Raw genomic sequence first — 15,728 nt, forward strand, 5'->3', positions numbered from 1 at the left:
TGCACGGTTGGTATCGCGGTGGACGCTCTTGCAGCCCATCTGACCCCAGAGCACACTTTCTTTTTTATTAAATAGTTTTATTGGGGGCTCTTACATCTCTTATCACAATCCATACATTCATCCAGTGTGTCAGGCACATTTGCACATATGCTGCCATCATCATTTTCAAAGCATTCTCTTCCCACTTGAGCCCCTGATATCAGCTTCCCATTTCTTCCCCCTCACGAACCCTTGATACGTTATAGATTATTATTTTCATATCATACATCATCCTCTATCACCCCTCACCCACTTTTCCGTTGATCAGGGACAATATAGCAATGAGGAGTTGCTAGACCTGAATGAAGGCTGAGCATGATGATGGGGCAAGGGGCAAGTGAAAGGGGGATGTAGGGGGGAACCAGGAGGCAAAGGACATTTGTGGAGGTCTGAATGCAAGCATGTACATGTGTAAATGTGTCTGTGTGTGACGAGAGGGGAATAGAGCTATGTACTCATGTCTACATGTTGAGAATTAGGGTTGCAGATGGACTTGGACCTCAACTCAAGTACTCCCTAAGCACAAGAACACTTTGTTCTAACAATCCAGCATTCTGTGATGCTCACCTTCCCAACACGATTGCTGAAGACACAATGGGTGCATAAGCAAATGCAGTGAAGAAAGCTGATGGTGCCTGGTTATCAAAAGAGATAGCATCTGGGGTCTTAAAGGCTTGAAGATAAACAAGGGGCCATCTAACTGAGAAGCAGCAAAGCCCACATGGAAGAAGCACACTAGCCTGTGTGACCATGAGGTGTCAATGGGATCAGGTATCAGGCATCTAAGACCCAGAACAAAATCATACCCTATGTGAATGGGGGTGGGGAGCATGGAGTGGAGACCCAATGCCCATCTGTAGTCAAGCGCACACTTTCTTTCAAAGTTGCATGCCAGTTCATTGAACTCTGAACACACCAAAGGGGAGCCGGCTAATTGACAGAGCCCTCTGCTGAGTGCCTCTTCAAAGAGACAAGTTATTTTGCAACCAGGAGTCATGAGCCCCAGGGCTTCCTCACTGGGCATCTGCCCTTGCAGCCCAGCCTGTAGCTTGAGCAACTTGAGTCGCCAAGTACCTTGAGTCAGTCACCCCCAGCTTCCCCAACCTCTTTCGCAGGTCCCTGCCCCCATTCTCACCACCATGCTACGTGCTGATTGAGGTCCTGCAGGTCAAGCTGGACACCCTGCAACCCAGAGTGAGGCAGGCCCTGGCCACGGCTGGGGTCCCAGGACAGCTCAGGCCCACCCCAGCAGCTCCAGTCCTCCAGGGACACACCCATGGAGATGATGCCTCCCCTAGATGTCTCCCCTGGGTATGACGCAGGCTTATGCAGACAAGGTGGGTGTACGCTCAGCAAACAAATACGATCTCATCTGAAATATCTGTGAGTGAATTCATCTGTGACTTACCTGCGGGAAAGGCATGAGCCCAGGCAGTGACGCCCCGAGGGCAGCTCGGGAACAAAATACTGTGCCACCATCTGGCTGACAATGACTGAGGTCCAGCTTGGCTGCCATTTCCCCTGGGGCTTTGGGCCTTCCTCTCCTGATCTGTAAACCACGGGGCTGTGGTGCAGTGCCCTTCGGGAAGTGTTTAGGAGCTGAGGAGACCACCTGGCCCTGGCACCTGGGCCACACGATCTGTCCACCAAGGAGGCAGGGGCTCTCCAGCATCTCAGAGCTCCCTGTGCACATCTGTGCCCACCTCTATGGGCACATGCAGCCAGAAGGGTCCATTTTTCTCTTGCAATGTTGAGTTTGCTGTGCCCCTGGGCTCGCCAGCCATGGAAAACACAAACACGCTCTTCGCCCTCAAGGGGATCCAGGCCCTGGCGGGTCCCGTGTGTGGCACGGTGGGACTGCTCACTTACAATCCTGTGGCGGCTGATAGATGGGATTTTTTCTTCTTCTTCTTCTGCAGAACCGCTAGGTGGGTTTGAACTGCCAACTTTCAATTACCAACCGTTTGGACCACCCAGACGCCTGACTGTCGTTGCCCAATAAAAAGTTATCAAAAGAAGAGGCTAATGAATGAAGCCATGCATCTCACTGAGGGGCTGGGTGACTGGAGGTGGCAGAAGTCGAGGAGGGAAGAGGAAGAGTTTCCAGGATGTCCAGGCTCATGAAACCCCGAGGTTAGCATGGGGGTGAGGCCAACGCATGCTCTGATCCTTCCCAGTCACCGGCACACACCTCAGCACTCACCACAGACTCCAGGCCCCGTGACGAGCCTGTGAAATGGTGTAACAGCGTCCTGAGCTGCGCCCACAGGCTGTTGCTACATGCCCACAGTTACCTGGCTGGGATTGCTCGACACTGTGCTCCTGGTTCCAGGTAGAACCTCTAGGCCCCCACCTTCGAGCTGGGAGCGGGTACCTGGTTACTCCCCCACGTTTCTCTCCCAGAAGTTTCCCGTTGGGCCGCCCCCTCAGAGAGTTGGGGAAACGTCCCAATCCAGGGACCAACAGCAAAGATAGAAGTGGTTGGGGATCCTGGCCAAGACAGCACTGGCATTCCTTCTGGTCTAACTCTCTGGGGTCACTCTTTGTAGGGGGTGCAGCTCAGCCGCTCTCACTCCCTCTGACTGACCTCGTTTCGTTCTCCACGCGCCTCACAGCCAGGGTCACCTTTCCCGCCACGGCAGTATCTGACAGCCACTACCTTTCAGGGGCCTGAGAGCCCCCCTCTGGGGATGCCACAGAGAGGGGACTCAAGTGTGTCTGTGGTGGTGGTAGTGGGGGAGATGGGGACATTGGAGATGTATGACTTTCCAAACTTGGCCTCCTGAGCTCCGATCATAGTAGCCCTTGAACCCGCCACTCCCCCAAACCTCAAGAAATGGCCTCCCAGACAGATCCAGGTTGGAGAGATACACAGATGCCCGGAAGAGGGAAGAGCATACTCGAGACACGTTCATCTTTAAACGAGACGCCTCCCTTGAGAGAGCTGTGGCTACAATTCTATTTATGGTGCCAGGAGGCAGGTTAGGGGCCAGAGAAACACCCTGGCCCCCAGAGTTAGACCAACACTGGGAGCAGCAGAAACCCCAACGCAAGCTTGAATACGGAGCTTCCAGGGACACAGGAGAAAAGTTTCTCTGGCCGTGATATTTAAGAATAATAAGAGAGGTGAGAAGCAAAAACCAAAGACCTCCTTGACGGAAAAGAAAGAAGACAGGACTGGGCGTTGAAAGCCCGTGGCATGCTGAGCTGTCAAAGGATGTGGTGACACACGCTTCCGGGGGGCCACAGATGTCATCCACCAGCGTACAGGTCACAGTGAAGGTGAAAGGTCAGAGAAGCCGGGCAGGAAGAAGGAAGACAGGTGAAAGACATATGATCCATTTCAGTCAAGCTCACCAAAGTTGGTGGGCGAGACACCTCTAGCGCCACAAACAACGATCCAAGGGTTCTGAGGGTGCATGGGGGTGGGAGGGACTTAGACGCCAGTGGACAGTACTCCACGGGAGGAATGAAATGGATGAAAATCAAATGGGGTGACAAAACCTAGGCTTGGGGGTCCCAGAGCAGAGTGTGGGAAAGAGGAATGGCCCAGGCAGGCAGGAAGCCCAGAGGCAGTTTCCCACAAGAGGAGATGGGCAGGAGAATGCCTCCGAAGCCTCCATTCTGATGGGCATGGCAGATAAACACCCCCGTGCCCCCCGGTCTTTGTTTAGTGTACGTCCCTGCACAGTTTACTCAGCACTGCAAAGGAAACAAGTGTCGCTTCTTCTGGGAGAGAGATGATCATGTACTAATGAGTACAGAAAACAAAGACGGTCATTATGCCCCCCTCGCCAACACACACACACACACACACACACACACACACACACACACACCCCACCCTGGCTGGGATAGAACCTGGGCATGTTGGCAGCCAGCTGAGCTAGGTGGGCCCAGTGCTCCTTTGGCTTGTGTCAACACCAGGTATGAGGCACCAGTTCCTAGGGACACGGAGACTCTCCATGGACGCTAGCTGGTCGCAGCAGGAGGACGCGCAGTTCAGAAAACAGGACTGCACCTACAGAGGCCAGCCTGCCAAGTCAGGCCAGCGAGAGTGCCTGCCAACCCCTTGGTTGCCTCTGCAAGAGCAGGACGGGTGGGGAGGGGGTGCTTGACGCTCATTAGATTGGTTAGAAGGAGAGCAGCCATGACCCAAACATTTATGAGACACACGTGCAACAGCTGTGGCAAAAGCTGGCTCGCTGACTGCTCACTGCCAAGCCCATTTCACAGATGCCCATATTGAGGCTCAGAGGAGCTTTACGGCTTGCCCCAGGACCCACACTAGTGCACAGCAGGGCTGAGAGTCAGCCCCAAGTCCTGTTTGGCTCTCACTGCCACTCTAGACAGAAGGCAGAGGGCCCGAGTCTGAAAGTCACATTATACTGGACTGGGGACACACACACACACACACACACACACACACACACACACGCACGCACCAGGAAGGCATTTATAATCATGGACTTAAGAGCAAAATAAAATGGCCATCAAAACGAGATGGGTCCCAAAGGAAGGTGTGTGTAGAGCTGAATAGTGGAGATCTGGAGGGACAGCTTGGAGGAGGTGGGGTGGGGACAGAGGAGGGGCAGCTGAGAAAATGCTTGCGGATGAGGAACACCGGGTGGGGAGCAGGAAGCAGGCCGTGGCAGGGCTTTGTCTTGACATAAGATGTTTGGACAGGAAGGAAGTGGTCCCAGGCGTAAGAAGGCAGTTAGAACATGAAGCTGTGTTTGTTCAAGTCCATCCGAGGATGGATGATGAGGATATGTCAGAAAGCAATTAACGCGCTTCTCACTCGTCTGCTGATCAAGTTGGGACTAGAAAGGAGTTTCCACGGGGGAGGAGGGAGTGCCGGGGAGCCAACCGGTAGCTTGAACACACCATCTCTAGTGAGATGCCCAGTGTGAGCTCAGCGCTGTAGATGCCTAGCGAATGCCATCAGCAAGCCCTCCACCATCAACATGCCCCACCCCTCCAGTAGACCCATAAAAGCCAAGGGAGCCAGGATTCTCCAGAGACCGTGTCTCCTCTGTCACTGTTCCACACGCCTCCACCCAAGACTTCTTCCCATCACCGTCCTCATCCACCATGTCCCGACAGTCCTCTGTCACCTTCCAGACCGGCAACCGCAAGGGCTTCAGCACTGCTTCGGCCATCACCCCAGCCACAGGGGGCTCTCGCTTCACCTCTGTCTCGGTGGCCCGCTCCTTGGGGGGCAATGGAGGTCTGGGGAGGATCAGCGGCTCTGGGGTTGGCTTTGGAAGCCGCAGTCTCTACAACCTGGGGGGGACCAAGAGGGCCAGTGGGTGTAGCAGCAGCTTCCGCAGTGGCTTTGGCAACAGGGCTGGCAGTGGGTTTGGCTTTGGGAGTGGGGTCAGCAGTGGATTTGGCTATGGCAGTGGGGCTGGAGGGAGCTTCGGGGGCCCTGGATTCCCTACCTGTCCCTCTGGTGGCATCCAAGAGGTCACCGTCAACCAGAGTCTCCTGACTCCCCTCAACCTGCAAATTGATCCCACCATCCAGCGGGTGCGGAAGGAGGAGCGGGAGCAGATCAAGACCCTCAACAACAAGTTCGCCTCCTTCATCGACAAGGTGAGACAAGAACCACATCTTTTTTGCTGGGGGTGAATTGACTAAACTCTCTCGGAGGAGCTCAGACCCATGCAATAGCCTCCCTGTGGGAAGGGGCATCGGCTCGAGCAGACGCCGTCCAGCTGAGCATTTTAAAGTCACCTCTCTCTTGAACCTCCTGCAGAGCTGTGTGATGTGGTTCTGTTAGTAACCAGGGAAGAGTTAAGTTGATTCTACACAGGGAGGAGGAGTTCCACTGAACAGACACACTAAACCAAGCACAAGCAGCATGGAGAACATAGAATGTCCCCATAGAGGCCTCTTAGGAGTCCTGGTGGTGCTGCGGACCAGGGTAGGCTAGGCATTGGGCTCCAGGTCGGCAGTTCAAACCCACCAGCCCCTCTGCAGGAGGAAGATGAGGCTGTCTACTTCTGTGAAGATCTACAGCCTTGGCAACCCAACGAGTTGGACTGGACTCAATGGCTGTGTGTTTGGTTTGGGTACAGAGGCCCTTGAGCCCCACTACCCCAGTTCGATGGCTATCCAAGGGGCCGTTGCTGTAGGCACATGAGTTTCCTCATTTGGGATTGGTGTCAATCGCATAACTACCCTATGTGTGCCAGGTGCAAAGACACCTTTCTCCCCTGGATCAATAGGGGGGTCTGACTCTGCGTTCTCCGTGCCTCAAGATTCAATCCTCTTCTGCTCCCCACCAGGTGCGGTTCCTAGAGCAACAGAACAAGGTGCTAGAGACCAAATGGACCCTGCTGCAGGAGCAGGGCTCCAGGAGCGTGAAACACAACTTGGAGTCCCTCTTTGACGTGTACATCAATGAGCTCCGGAGGAATCTGGATGGCCTCATGTCCGAGAGGGGCAGGCTGGATGGTGAGCTGAGGAACATGCAGGACGTAGTAGAAGATTTCAAAGTCCGGTAAGTGGAGAACAGGCTTCTTCTGGGCACCTGTAGTCATCCCAGGACTCCTCCCTAAAAGGGCAGAAGAGGTGCCAAGGAGCAGATGCCACAGTGTCGCTTGAGAGCCTGGGAATGTCCCATTGTCCTAGACGTTGAAGACAGCATGGTGTGGAGTCACCAGAGGACCCGAATCCTGTGCTTGTCTCCTTATCCATCCGTATGCCTGCACAAGGACAGCAACGCCACGTAGACTGAGCTTAGGGCCGCAAACCAAGCAGAACCGTGCTTCACAGGCAGCGGTGGTTAAACACCACTGGACAGGACCCGAGCCGGCTGGCATTTCAGGACGCACGTGAGCTGGGTAGTGAAGAGAGGCAGTAAAGAAGAGGTGGGCACACACGCACTAGGCAACCCGGCTGTCCTTGTGAGGCCACTTGTAACTGCACATCCTGCGGGCTGTCGTAGGTGAGGTAGCCGGTGGAAAGGGATGACCCCAGATAACCTGGTAGCAGGCTGACCCCTGGATTTTGCATCCACGCTGCTCACCTGCAACCCTGAGGTGCGGTGAAAATGGACCCAAGTCTGCTAGGAACAGAGCCCTGAACAGATGAAATTCCCCTCACTGTTTCAGCAGGCACTTGAGAGAGGATTTTTTTTTTAAGAGTGAGACTACACACCTATGAAAAGATGAAGTTGCATAAATACATAATTCCCTCTTTGAAAAAAAAAACGCTCTGGCAGAAGAAAGGATTCCGATTCTATAGAGGGAGGAAAGACGGGGTTTCAGTGAATCACAGACAGTCACCTGCAGGTCAGCAGGAAAGCCAGGAAGATGTGTGGTCTCTTGGCTCTTGCTCCATAATTGTGGTTCTCCGTGACCCGGGGAAGAGTTCAATGGAACACTTGCTCAACAGCGTGCCTCCCTCCCCAACAGGTACGAAGATGAGATCAATAAGCGCACAGCTTCTGAGAATGAGTTCGTTGCCCTGAAGAAGGTGAGTGGAAATGTCTTTCCAAGGGAAAGGCTCAAACAGGAATCATGGACTGGGGTAGACCTAGCCTAGGGCCACCCAAGAAAAGCCACGCCGTGTCAGCCTTGAGAATGTCCAGAGCACTCACACCTGCTGAAATGCCCCCTCTGGGTTCATGGCTCCACTGACCCCGCTCTGCTTTCTGGTCATCCCCATTCTTCAGAGTATCGCTCCTCCCCGACCCCAGCCCCTCCAGGTAGAGTTGTCTAAAAGCCCATCTATAAGCACCAGAAAGGTGTTTCCCCAGCTTCCCCTGGGTGCCCTGCTTGATGCCAGGGTCTCAGCGAAGCATCCTGTGCTGTCGTTCCAGGATGTGGATGGTGCCTTCATGAACAAGGTCGAGTTGGAGGCCAAGGTCAACTCTCTGATGGATGAGATCAACTTCTTCCGGATGTTCTACGAGGCCGTAAGTGCTTGCACGGCCTTTTGTTTGGTTCCTTCTAGGTTTGCAGCCTAGAAAGAAATGGCTGCTCCTGAAAGTGCTGCCTGCTGAGGCGTGAGGGCCCAAATGCTCTGAGCAGGGTCTTGAGGATGAGTAGGGATCCTGAGCTGGAAAACTCATGAAACCCTACCCTGTGGCAGAACAACTCCTAGCCAGAAGGGCGTGCTGACTCCCGAAGTTCAGATCATGAGGCAGCATCCTTAAGGACTCCCTGGCTTCTCCCTTCCCCTTTCCAGGAAAGCTCAGCAAGGTCAGCTGCTCCTGTTTCTAGGCCAGGCATTTCTTGCTCTCCTAAGATGTCCTGTTGGGCCACTGCCACTCTGAAAGCAGAGAGCAGGGTCTATGGAAGGGGGTAGAAATGGGGACTAGGGAGATCATAATATACATTGGCACAGGGTCCCCAAATTCACTCCATCCCAAAATAGGCTTCTATGCTGACACATGAATAGCACAGGTCAAGTTCAAGTCTATGCCATTTGAACACATAGGGAACTCTTACCTCCACTTCACACCCGGGAAGCCTACTGATGGGGGCTTTGAAAAGTGATGCTGGGAACACACACCCTTCATCCTGATTAGGACAGCGAGCTTTCCCAGGTGTTAGCACAGCACCCCCGGAGTGTCAGTGGCTTCCCTAGGAAGAGTCCGGAAGACTGACAAAGGGACTCCTGAGCTTGTGGGGAGTCTGCTGTGCAACCTCAAGAAGACTGTCTGTTCAGATTGCATGCTGAGCTCACTGTACTGGCAGGAACTGGCCCAGATGCAGACTCAGGTCAGCGACACGTCCGTGGTCCTGTCCATGGACAACAACCGCAGCCTGGACCTGGACAGCATCATCGCCGAGGTCAAGGCCCAGTACGAGGACATCGCCAACCGCAGCAGAGCTGAGGCCGAGTCCTGGTATCAGACCAAGGTGGGTGTGGCCGCTTGTGTGGTAGGTCCCAGCTCCAGTGTTCCCTGTGGCCTGGACTCATCACTGACCTCTCAGCCACCAGCCTCAGGAAACACATGAGTATTTCCATTTGTTTCGGTTTGGTGGAAGCGCCTGTGCCATGAAGTGCATGTGAAGACCTAATCATGCGGACTAATATGGAGTCAGAGAGATCCTCACTATCCCCACCGTCCTTAGGAACTGCTTGGGGACTGGATTCCAGAATACGGATCCATCTTGAGACAGTGCCTACAGAGTTTATTTGCTCACTGGTGCTAACTGAGCTCTGGTTACATGGCCAGCATGCTTTAGGGTTGTGCGTGAATACACTGCAGATAGAGCAAGCAATGAGGCGGATGGGCAATCCCGGGAGTGGGTAAGGTAGCAAGAATCAAAAGATGCCAAGAAGAGGTGGGATTCCAGTTCCATTAGACTCAGTAAGGGACTGGAGGTTGTCAAGGCGGTGGAGGTACTGAAGGCTGAGCAAGCAGCTCGGTGGGGCTGGAAGGCCGGGTTGGGCACTTGGCCGAGCAAAAGAGCCAGGGAGTGGAGATGGTCATGGAGAGTTGCTGAACCAAGACTCAGCTGCCCAGAGGGCGGTCTGGCTCTGGAGGAGGTGTCAACTGGTGACTGCAGCCAGATACGGGTCGTGCTGCAAATCCAGACCCCTCACAGAACTGCTGCCCGTCCACAAGCAGCTCCTTTGCCTTTTCTTTCTCTAGCCCAGTGGTTCTCAACCTGTGGGTTGCGACCCCTTTGGGGGGTCAAATGACCCTTTCACAGGGGTTGCCTAAGACCATCAGAAAGCACATAAATATTTCACAATGTATAGTTACATATTGTTTTGTGATTAATGATGTTCTATTTGTAACCATGAAAATACATCCTGCCTATCAGATATTGACATGACGATTCATAACAGTAGCACAATGATAGTGATGAAGCAGCAACGACAATAATTTTGTGGTTGGGGGGTCACCACCACATGAGAAACTGTGTGTAAGGGTCTCGGCATGAGGAAGGTTGAGAAGCACTGCTCTTGTCTTTGTCCCTTTGGGTAGGCAGTGCGGCAGACAAGAACGGGGGTCAGGTGTTTGGGCTCCACACAGTGGCAGCAGCCCCTTATCAGTGAGAAGCAGGTCAGGACCCTTCACCACAAGGGGGAGTGTCTTAAATTAACACCAACCAATTCCTGGTCTGGTTGTGGCTGTTGTGCCCTTGACTCGTGTGTGTGTGTGTGTGTGTGGACAGGAAGCTGTGCTATTTGGCACTCACAAAATGGGGCAGGTCTTCCTCCAAGCAAGGGCTCCTTCCTCAGCTGAGGGGACAGGCGCATTCATTTCTCCTGTACTGCGGTGTCCTGGAGAAGCACCAATAGGTGGGGAGCAAGGTAGGGATTCTTTTTTCCCAGACTTTAACCAGGTGTCTTCTACATCTCCGCGCTACTTCCCCCTCTCCCCGGATCTGGAGTTTGGAGACCTACCAAAAGTCATGGTTGCTGATGGTTGGGATGTGTTCCCCCCAACCAAGACCTCCCCATAGACAGCAACCAAGTCACTTTCTCCTTGAAGCTCACCTGGACCCTTCCTGCCCAGGGTCTTCACACAGAATGTCCCTTCTCCCTGGTACCCCCCACTTCCCCACCTCCACCACTCCCTCCCTGAACACCTCTTGCTTAGGTTGTTTTTTCCCATCCTGCAGAGCACAGCTCAGGTATTTCCCTCTCCAGAAAGACTCCCCAAATCTAGACCACGTTCCTCCACATTCTCCCAGGGTCCCGTTCATTTCCTCCATTTAGCACTTCAGATGGAGGAACATGTATCTCTGATTCATGCGTCTCTCCCTATGAACTGTGAACTTCAGGGGGCAGGGGGCCAACTTTGTTCGCCCTGGTATCCACAGAGCAAATAGACACGCACAGAGACATCGCTAGAAGTCAATGAGTGAGGGTCTGGGGAATGGCCTGCTGTTGGTCAATGAGCGAAGGTCTGGGGAATGGCCTGCTGTGCTCCACAGCAGGGAGCACCATGCCAGGCCGTTTGATTCATACACTGAATCCACTCTGCTTTTCTCAGTACGAGGAGCTGCAGGTCACGGCGGGCAGGCATGGCGACGACCTTCGCAACACCAAGCAGGAAATCTCTGAGATGAACCGGATGATCCAGCGGCTGAGAGCCGAGATCGACAGCGTCAAGAAGCAGGTAAAGCTTGGGCCAAGCCAAGGGTTGGCCGCACACCCATTCCTTCTGAGCCAGCCTTCCGTGCATAAAGCTTAGCCCCAGACCTCCAGGAACGGTCAGAGAAACACCCAGGTGGGCCCCATCTCCGCCTCCTGCCCTTGCAGTGTGCCAACCTGCAGACGGCCATCGCTGATGCAGAGCAGCGTGGGGAGCTGGCCCTCAAGGATGCACGAGCCAAGCTGGTGGAGCTGGAGGACGCCCTGCAGAAGGCCAAGCAGGACATGGCCCGGCTGCTGCGGGAGTACCAGGAGCTGATGAATGTCAAGCTGGCCCTGGACGTGGAGATTGCCACCTACAGGAAGCTGCTGGAGGGCGAGGAGTGCAGGTCGGGGAAGATGCCCTAACCCCAGCCTCAAAGCAAGTTGAGCTCACCCTGCGGAGGGTGCCAAGGCACTGGGGCTTCTGCAGGACCCTTCTCACCTGGAAAGAAAAGGGAGAAAAATACAGGTCGAACTGGGCAGTGACAAAGAGTGTGATATACTGAGCCAGTAAATCATTACAAATCCCTGTATTTGAGGTGCATGGGCACCCTATAGAAATCTAGGATCTGATGGTGTCTCAGTGGTCCGATCTATCAAAGGAGAAAGTCGGTTACCTGATAGGTCTGGATATGGGATCCAGAAAACTCTAAGCTGAAAGTAAACAGCTCCAATTTCCAGTTTATTGGTCTGCCTCTAACTAACTACCTGGCCCAAGAAAGCCAGTATTCACTCTCTCTCTGGACATCAGTTTCTTCAGTGATGGTGTGAGGAAGCTAGATCACAGGATCCCCATGAGCTGTGTGCTCTGCCAGTTACCAGCTGCGGAACCGCACACAATTTGCTTAACTTCTCTATAAAAGGAGGTCCCCAATAGTCTAAAAAGTGAAAGACCTTGAAATTCGCAGAAGCTCTCCCAAACCACTACCAACCACACTCACTGCAGTGGAGTCGATGCTGATTCACAGTGACGCTACAGGACAGGTAGTCCTGCCCCGCGAGTCTCTGAGATGGAAACTCTTTGGGGGAGTAGAGAGCCCCATATTTCTCTCTTCACGTGGCTGTTGGTTTCGAACTGCTCACCCTGCTGTAGCACCCCAACTTGTAACTACGACGCTACAAGGGTCTTAGAATGGCATGAAACAAGAGCTCAAGGTGGGTTAACCATCCTTCTGTTTAGAGATCAAAGACACAGACTTGGAATCAAATGAAGCTGGCTTCGAACCTAGTCTTGTCCCTGTGAGCAAGCGGGATGACTGCTCTGAGCTTCGATTTCTCCATCTCAAAAATTGAGCAAATAGTACCTATCTCATGGGCTTGTAAGGAGCCCTGGTGGCAAAATGGGGCACGAGTTGGGCAGCTAACTGCAAGGTCAGCAGTTCCAAACCACCAGCCACTCCTCCAGAGAAAGATGAGTCTTTCTGTTCCAGTGGAGTTCAGAGTCTGGGAAACTCACAGGGGCATTTAGTTTTCTTCTGTCCTATGGGGTGGCTGTGAATGGGGATCCACTGGACAGCAGTGAGAGGGTGGCAGGGTTGCTGAAAGGACTGACATAATCTACGCAACTGGTACTGGGTCAATGTTAGTTCTTTTTAAATATTCGAAGGATGTGTTATGGATGAGTGCCAGGGAAGTGCTCAAGATAATCAGGCCAAATTGCTCCCAAGAGGCAAAGACAATAATAGACTAATTATGGCCATTATTGTTTTCTGAATCACACACCCTCCCCACACCTATAATCACCCCAGTTCTGGCTCAGTGCATGACAATGGCCCATTGTTGAGAGGGGAACCTTCTGGTTATTTAGTCAGCTCTAGGTTTCCAATGGGTGATAGTGTATGGTTACTTTTAATTGAGTTAAGCTGTCTAATTAGTTTATGCCCAAAATACCATCTGAGATGACAGGTTTCACTCCCATGTCCCTCAATCTCCATGTTATTTTATGCATTCGATTATTATTTTTACTACTACTGGTACTTAAATAGCGTCGGTCTGCACTACAACTGTAGCGAAAGAATTCAAACCCCTTTTAAAATGCTCTGAAGTTGTTCTGAGACCATTACCAAAGTGCCCTTTCAAATTCTCCCTAATCTACTCTGCCTGATGATGACTCCTTTTCCCCCTCCTCCCATTCAGGTTGAGTGGAGAGGGTGTTTCTCCCGTTAACATATGTGAGTATGGAAATCCTGCGTGGGTCTTTTGGAGTGTGTGTGGGTGGGTGGGGGACGGGACAGGGAGGTGATGAGGAGCAAGAATCATGCCAGGAGACCCCAGAGACAGGTTCCTTTGAGAAGGTTCGAAGCTTTGAGTCCATTAGAAGGGAGAGCCATAGGCGGAGGACTGGTTCTTTCCTCTTTGCAAAAGAGACCACAAGACAGAAGCAGGCAGGGGGAGGTCTGCCTAATCCAATCACTCTGCATGGGCTTACAGACGGTAGACCAGGCCTCCCACCGCCCAGGGTTCCAAGCTTTTCTTGCTGGGCTCCCAAGGCCAGTTCAGTGAGGAGCGTTCGGGGCAGACAGGAGTTGCCTGGGCTGACTGCAGCCTTTGGAGGGGACCTTCTGACTGGACACGGAGCATGGTGGACCCAGAGCAGAATGAAGGAGAAGCCTCCCTGCTGGGCTCACCTCTGCAGAGTGCCGCTGCAGAGAGAGGCCATGGCTTTTCAAGGGAGCAAGGGGGAAAAAACCCTCACAGTGCTGACCCACAGGGACCCTTGCGGTTCTCAGAGACTGACCTGGGAAGGAGAAAGCCCAGACTTTTTCCAGAGGTGATTGGTGGCTTCAAACTGCCAACCATGCAGATGGTAGCCCCATTCATAGTTACAGCACCCCAGGGTTCCAAGGCAGCAGAGGCCCCATCAAATGAGGCAAGCGGGGCCTGGCAGGCAGCAACTCCAAGATGGGAGAGGCAGGGCTGAGGGCCAGCAAATGGCTATAGGTCAGTGTCAGCAGGGTCAGTGCTGGCCTTGAGGCTGACAGAAATGCCTTTCACAGCCTACACTCTCCAAGTGAGTTGGGGCTTCTGGATGGAAAAGGAGTCATCCAAGCACAGGGTCCATTGGGCGGTCCTTCCAGGAGGCAGAGCCCTCTGGACCACAAACAGGTCTCTGTCCTGATGCCTTTCTCTAGTAGTTCCAGAGGAGCCTCGGGGCTCATCTGGGGACTGGCTAGGTTCACTGCCAAGGCTTCTTTTTGATTAAAAACACTTTCAATTACGATGATCCTGCTGGTGAACTCAAAGTAAGGTCATAGAACGTTTAAGGTGATGTGGAGAGGGACAACAGGAGTGGACTGGACAGGGGTTGATCGGTCAGTTAGTCTATCCATAGGTCCAGAGGTTCAGCGCTTACGGGTTTGGGGACCTGATGGAAAAAGCCCAGGTGCCTCCCCCCCACCCTCCACCCAGAATGAAAGGAAACTCAAGAGCCCAGCCTAAAGAAGACGGGAGGAAGGGAGCCAGGGAAGGAGAAGGGAAAGAGAAAGCCCCAGGGAAGAGTGAGGTAGGGTCACGTGTGGGCCCGGAGGGCAGATGGGCAGGAACAGCTTCCAGGAGGAGAGGGCCGCTCCAGCAAGGGGACCAAAGTGCTGAGCAGAAGATACCATTCAGATTGGGAACATGCCCAGCGGGGGCATGACGCGGGGGAAATGGTATAAGCCGGTGAGCTCACTGAATTGGGTGGGGGGTGCTGAGACTGGAAGGCAACCCACCCCTACCTGATGATACTTCAGGGCCTAGGCCCGGACACCCCCTGGTGTCTGCTCTCTGGCCCTTGATCCCGACCCCTCTGTGTGCTCTCTCCCAGCAGCTGTGGTCACCAACACCGTGTCCAGTGGCTACGGCAGTGGCGGCGGCCTTGGAGTGGGGAGCCTGGGTCTTGGCGGCAGCAGCGGCTACTCCTTCACCACCAGCGGCGGGCACAGCCTGGGCTCAGGGCTCGGGGGCTCTGGCCTCGGTGCCGGCAGCGGCCGGGGCCTCGGGGGCAGCAGCTCCAGCATCAAGTTTGTCTCCACCACATCCTCCAGCCGGAAGAGCTACAAACACTGAGTGCGGCCACCCACCGCCTCGCCTCGCCTCGCCCTGGGCATCTCCCCTCCTCTTTCCTCTGGAGGCCTGTCAGTGCTTCCGGAAGGCTAAGCCCCGTTCCCTGGCCTCTTCACCCCCGCCAGCCGAAGGAACACCCATGGCCCCTCTCTCTAGACACACAACGTCCGCTCCCTTGTAAGCGGCACATCAGCGTATCGTGCAACCAGGCCGTCCAGCAGCGACTCTCTCAGGCCCACCCTCCTCCAGATGTGGAGACCAGGGCCACTGGACGCAGTGCCATCCGCCGGACTGCCTCGCGGTGTTTATAAGCTGCCTACTGGGAGGGGTGCTCCCTCTGTCCCCGCCCTGGAATGTGTCTATTAAAAAGCATGTGTAATGTGTTTGGGTGCCAGCCCTCTGTTTGGAAGAGTGTGGAACACGAAGCGATTCTCCTCTGCCTGGCCTTCCCCCAGGACAGCGCGTCACAAGGGAAGCTCAGAACCTATCAGCCCTGCCCCTAACTTCCTCAGAGCCCACGCAAAACCCAGGGA

The 15,728-nt window shown here is 53.9% G+C and overlaps 1 protein-coding gene across 1 annotated transcript; it reads left to right on the forward strand.

Moving 5' to 3' along the window:
* Positions 1-3,288: 3,288 nt before the first annotated feature.
* Positions 3,289-15,198, forward strand: LOC142451015 (keratin, type II cytoskeletal 75-like). Its single transcript, XM_075552955.1, has 10 exons — positions 3,289-3,303; positions 5,146-5,637; positions 6,333-6,547; positions 7,464-7,524; positions 7,871-7,966; positions 8,751-8,915; positions 11,009-11,134; positions 11,278-11,498; positions 13,288-13,322; positions 14,960-15,198. Exons 1-10 carry the CDS (start codon positions 3,289-3,291, stop codon positions 15,196-15,198), a joined length of 1,665 nt encoding a protein of 554 aa, XP_075409070.1.
* The last annotated feature ends 530 nt before the right edge of the window (positions 15,199-15,728 follow it).

This window comes from Tenrec ecaudatus, chromosome 6 (assembly GCF_050624435.1).
Source record: "Tenrec ecaudatus isolate mTenEca1 chromosome 6, mTenEca1.hap1, whole genome shotgun sequence".
In the NCBI taxonomy this organism is placed as follows: Eukaryota; Metazoa; Chordata; class Mammalia; order Afrosoricida; family Tenrecidae; genus Tenrec; species Tenrec ecaudatus.

What these genes read in the sequence shown, in the direction of transcription:
- LOC142451015 (XM_075552955.1), top strand. An exon ending in AGTCCTGGTATCAGACCAAG is followed by an intron (nt 8,916 to 11,008) that starts GTGGGTGTGGCC and finishes TGCTTTTCTCAG; the next exon opens with TACGAGGAGCTGCAGGTCAC. An exon ending in TGTTTCTCCCGTTAACATAT is followed by an intron (nt 13,323 to 14,959) that starts GTGAGTATGGAA and finishes CTCTCCCAGCAG; the next exon opens with CTGTGGTCACCAACACCGTG.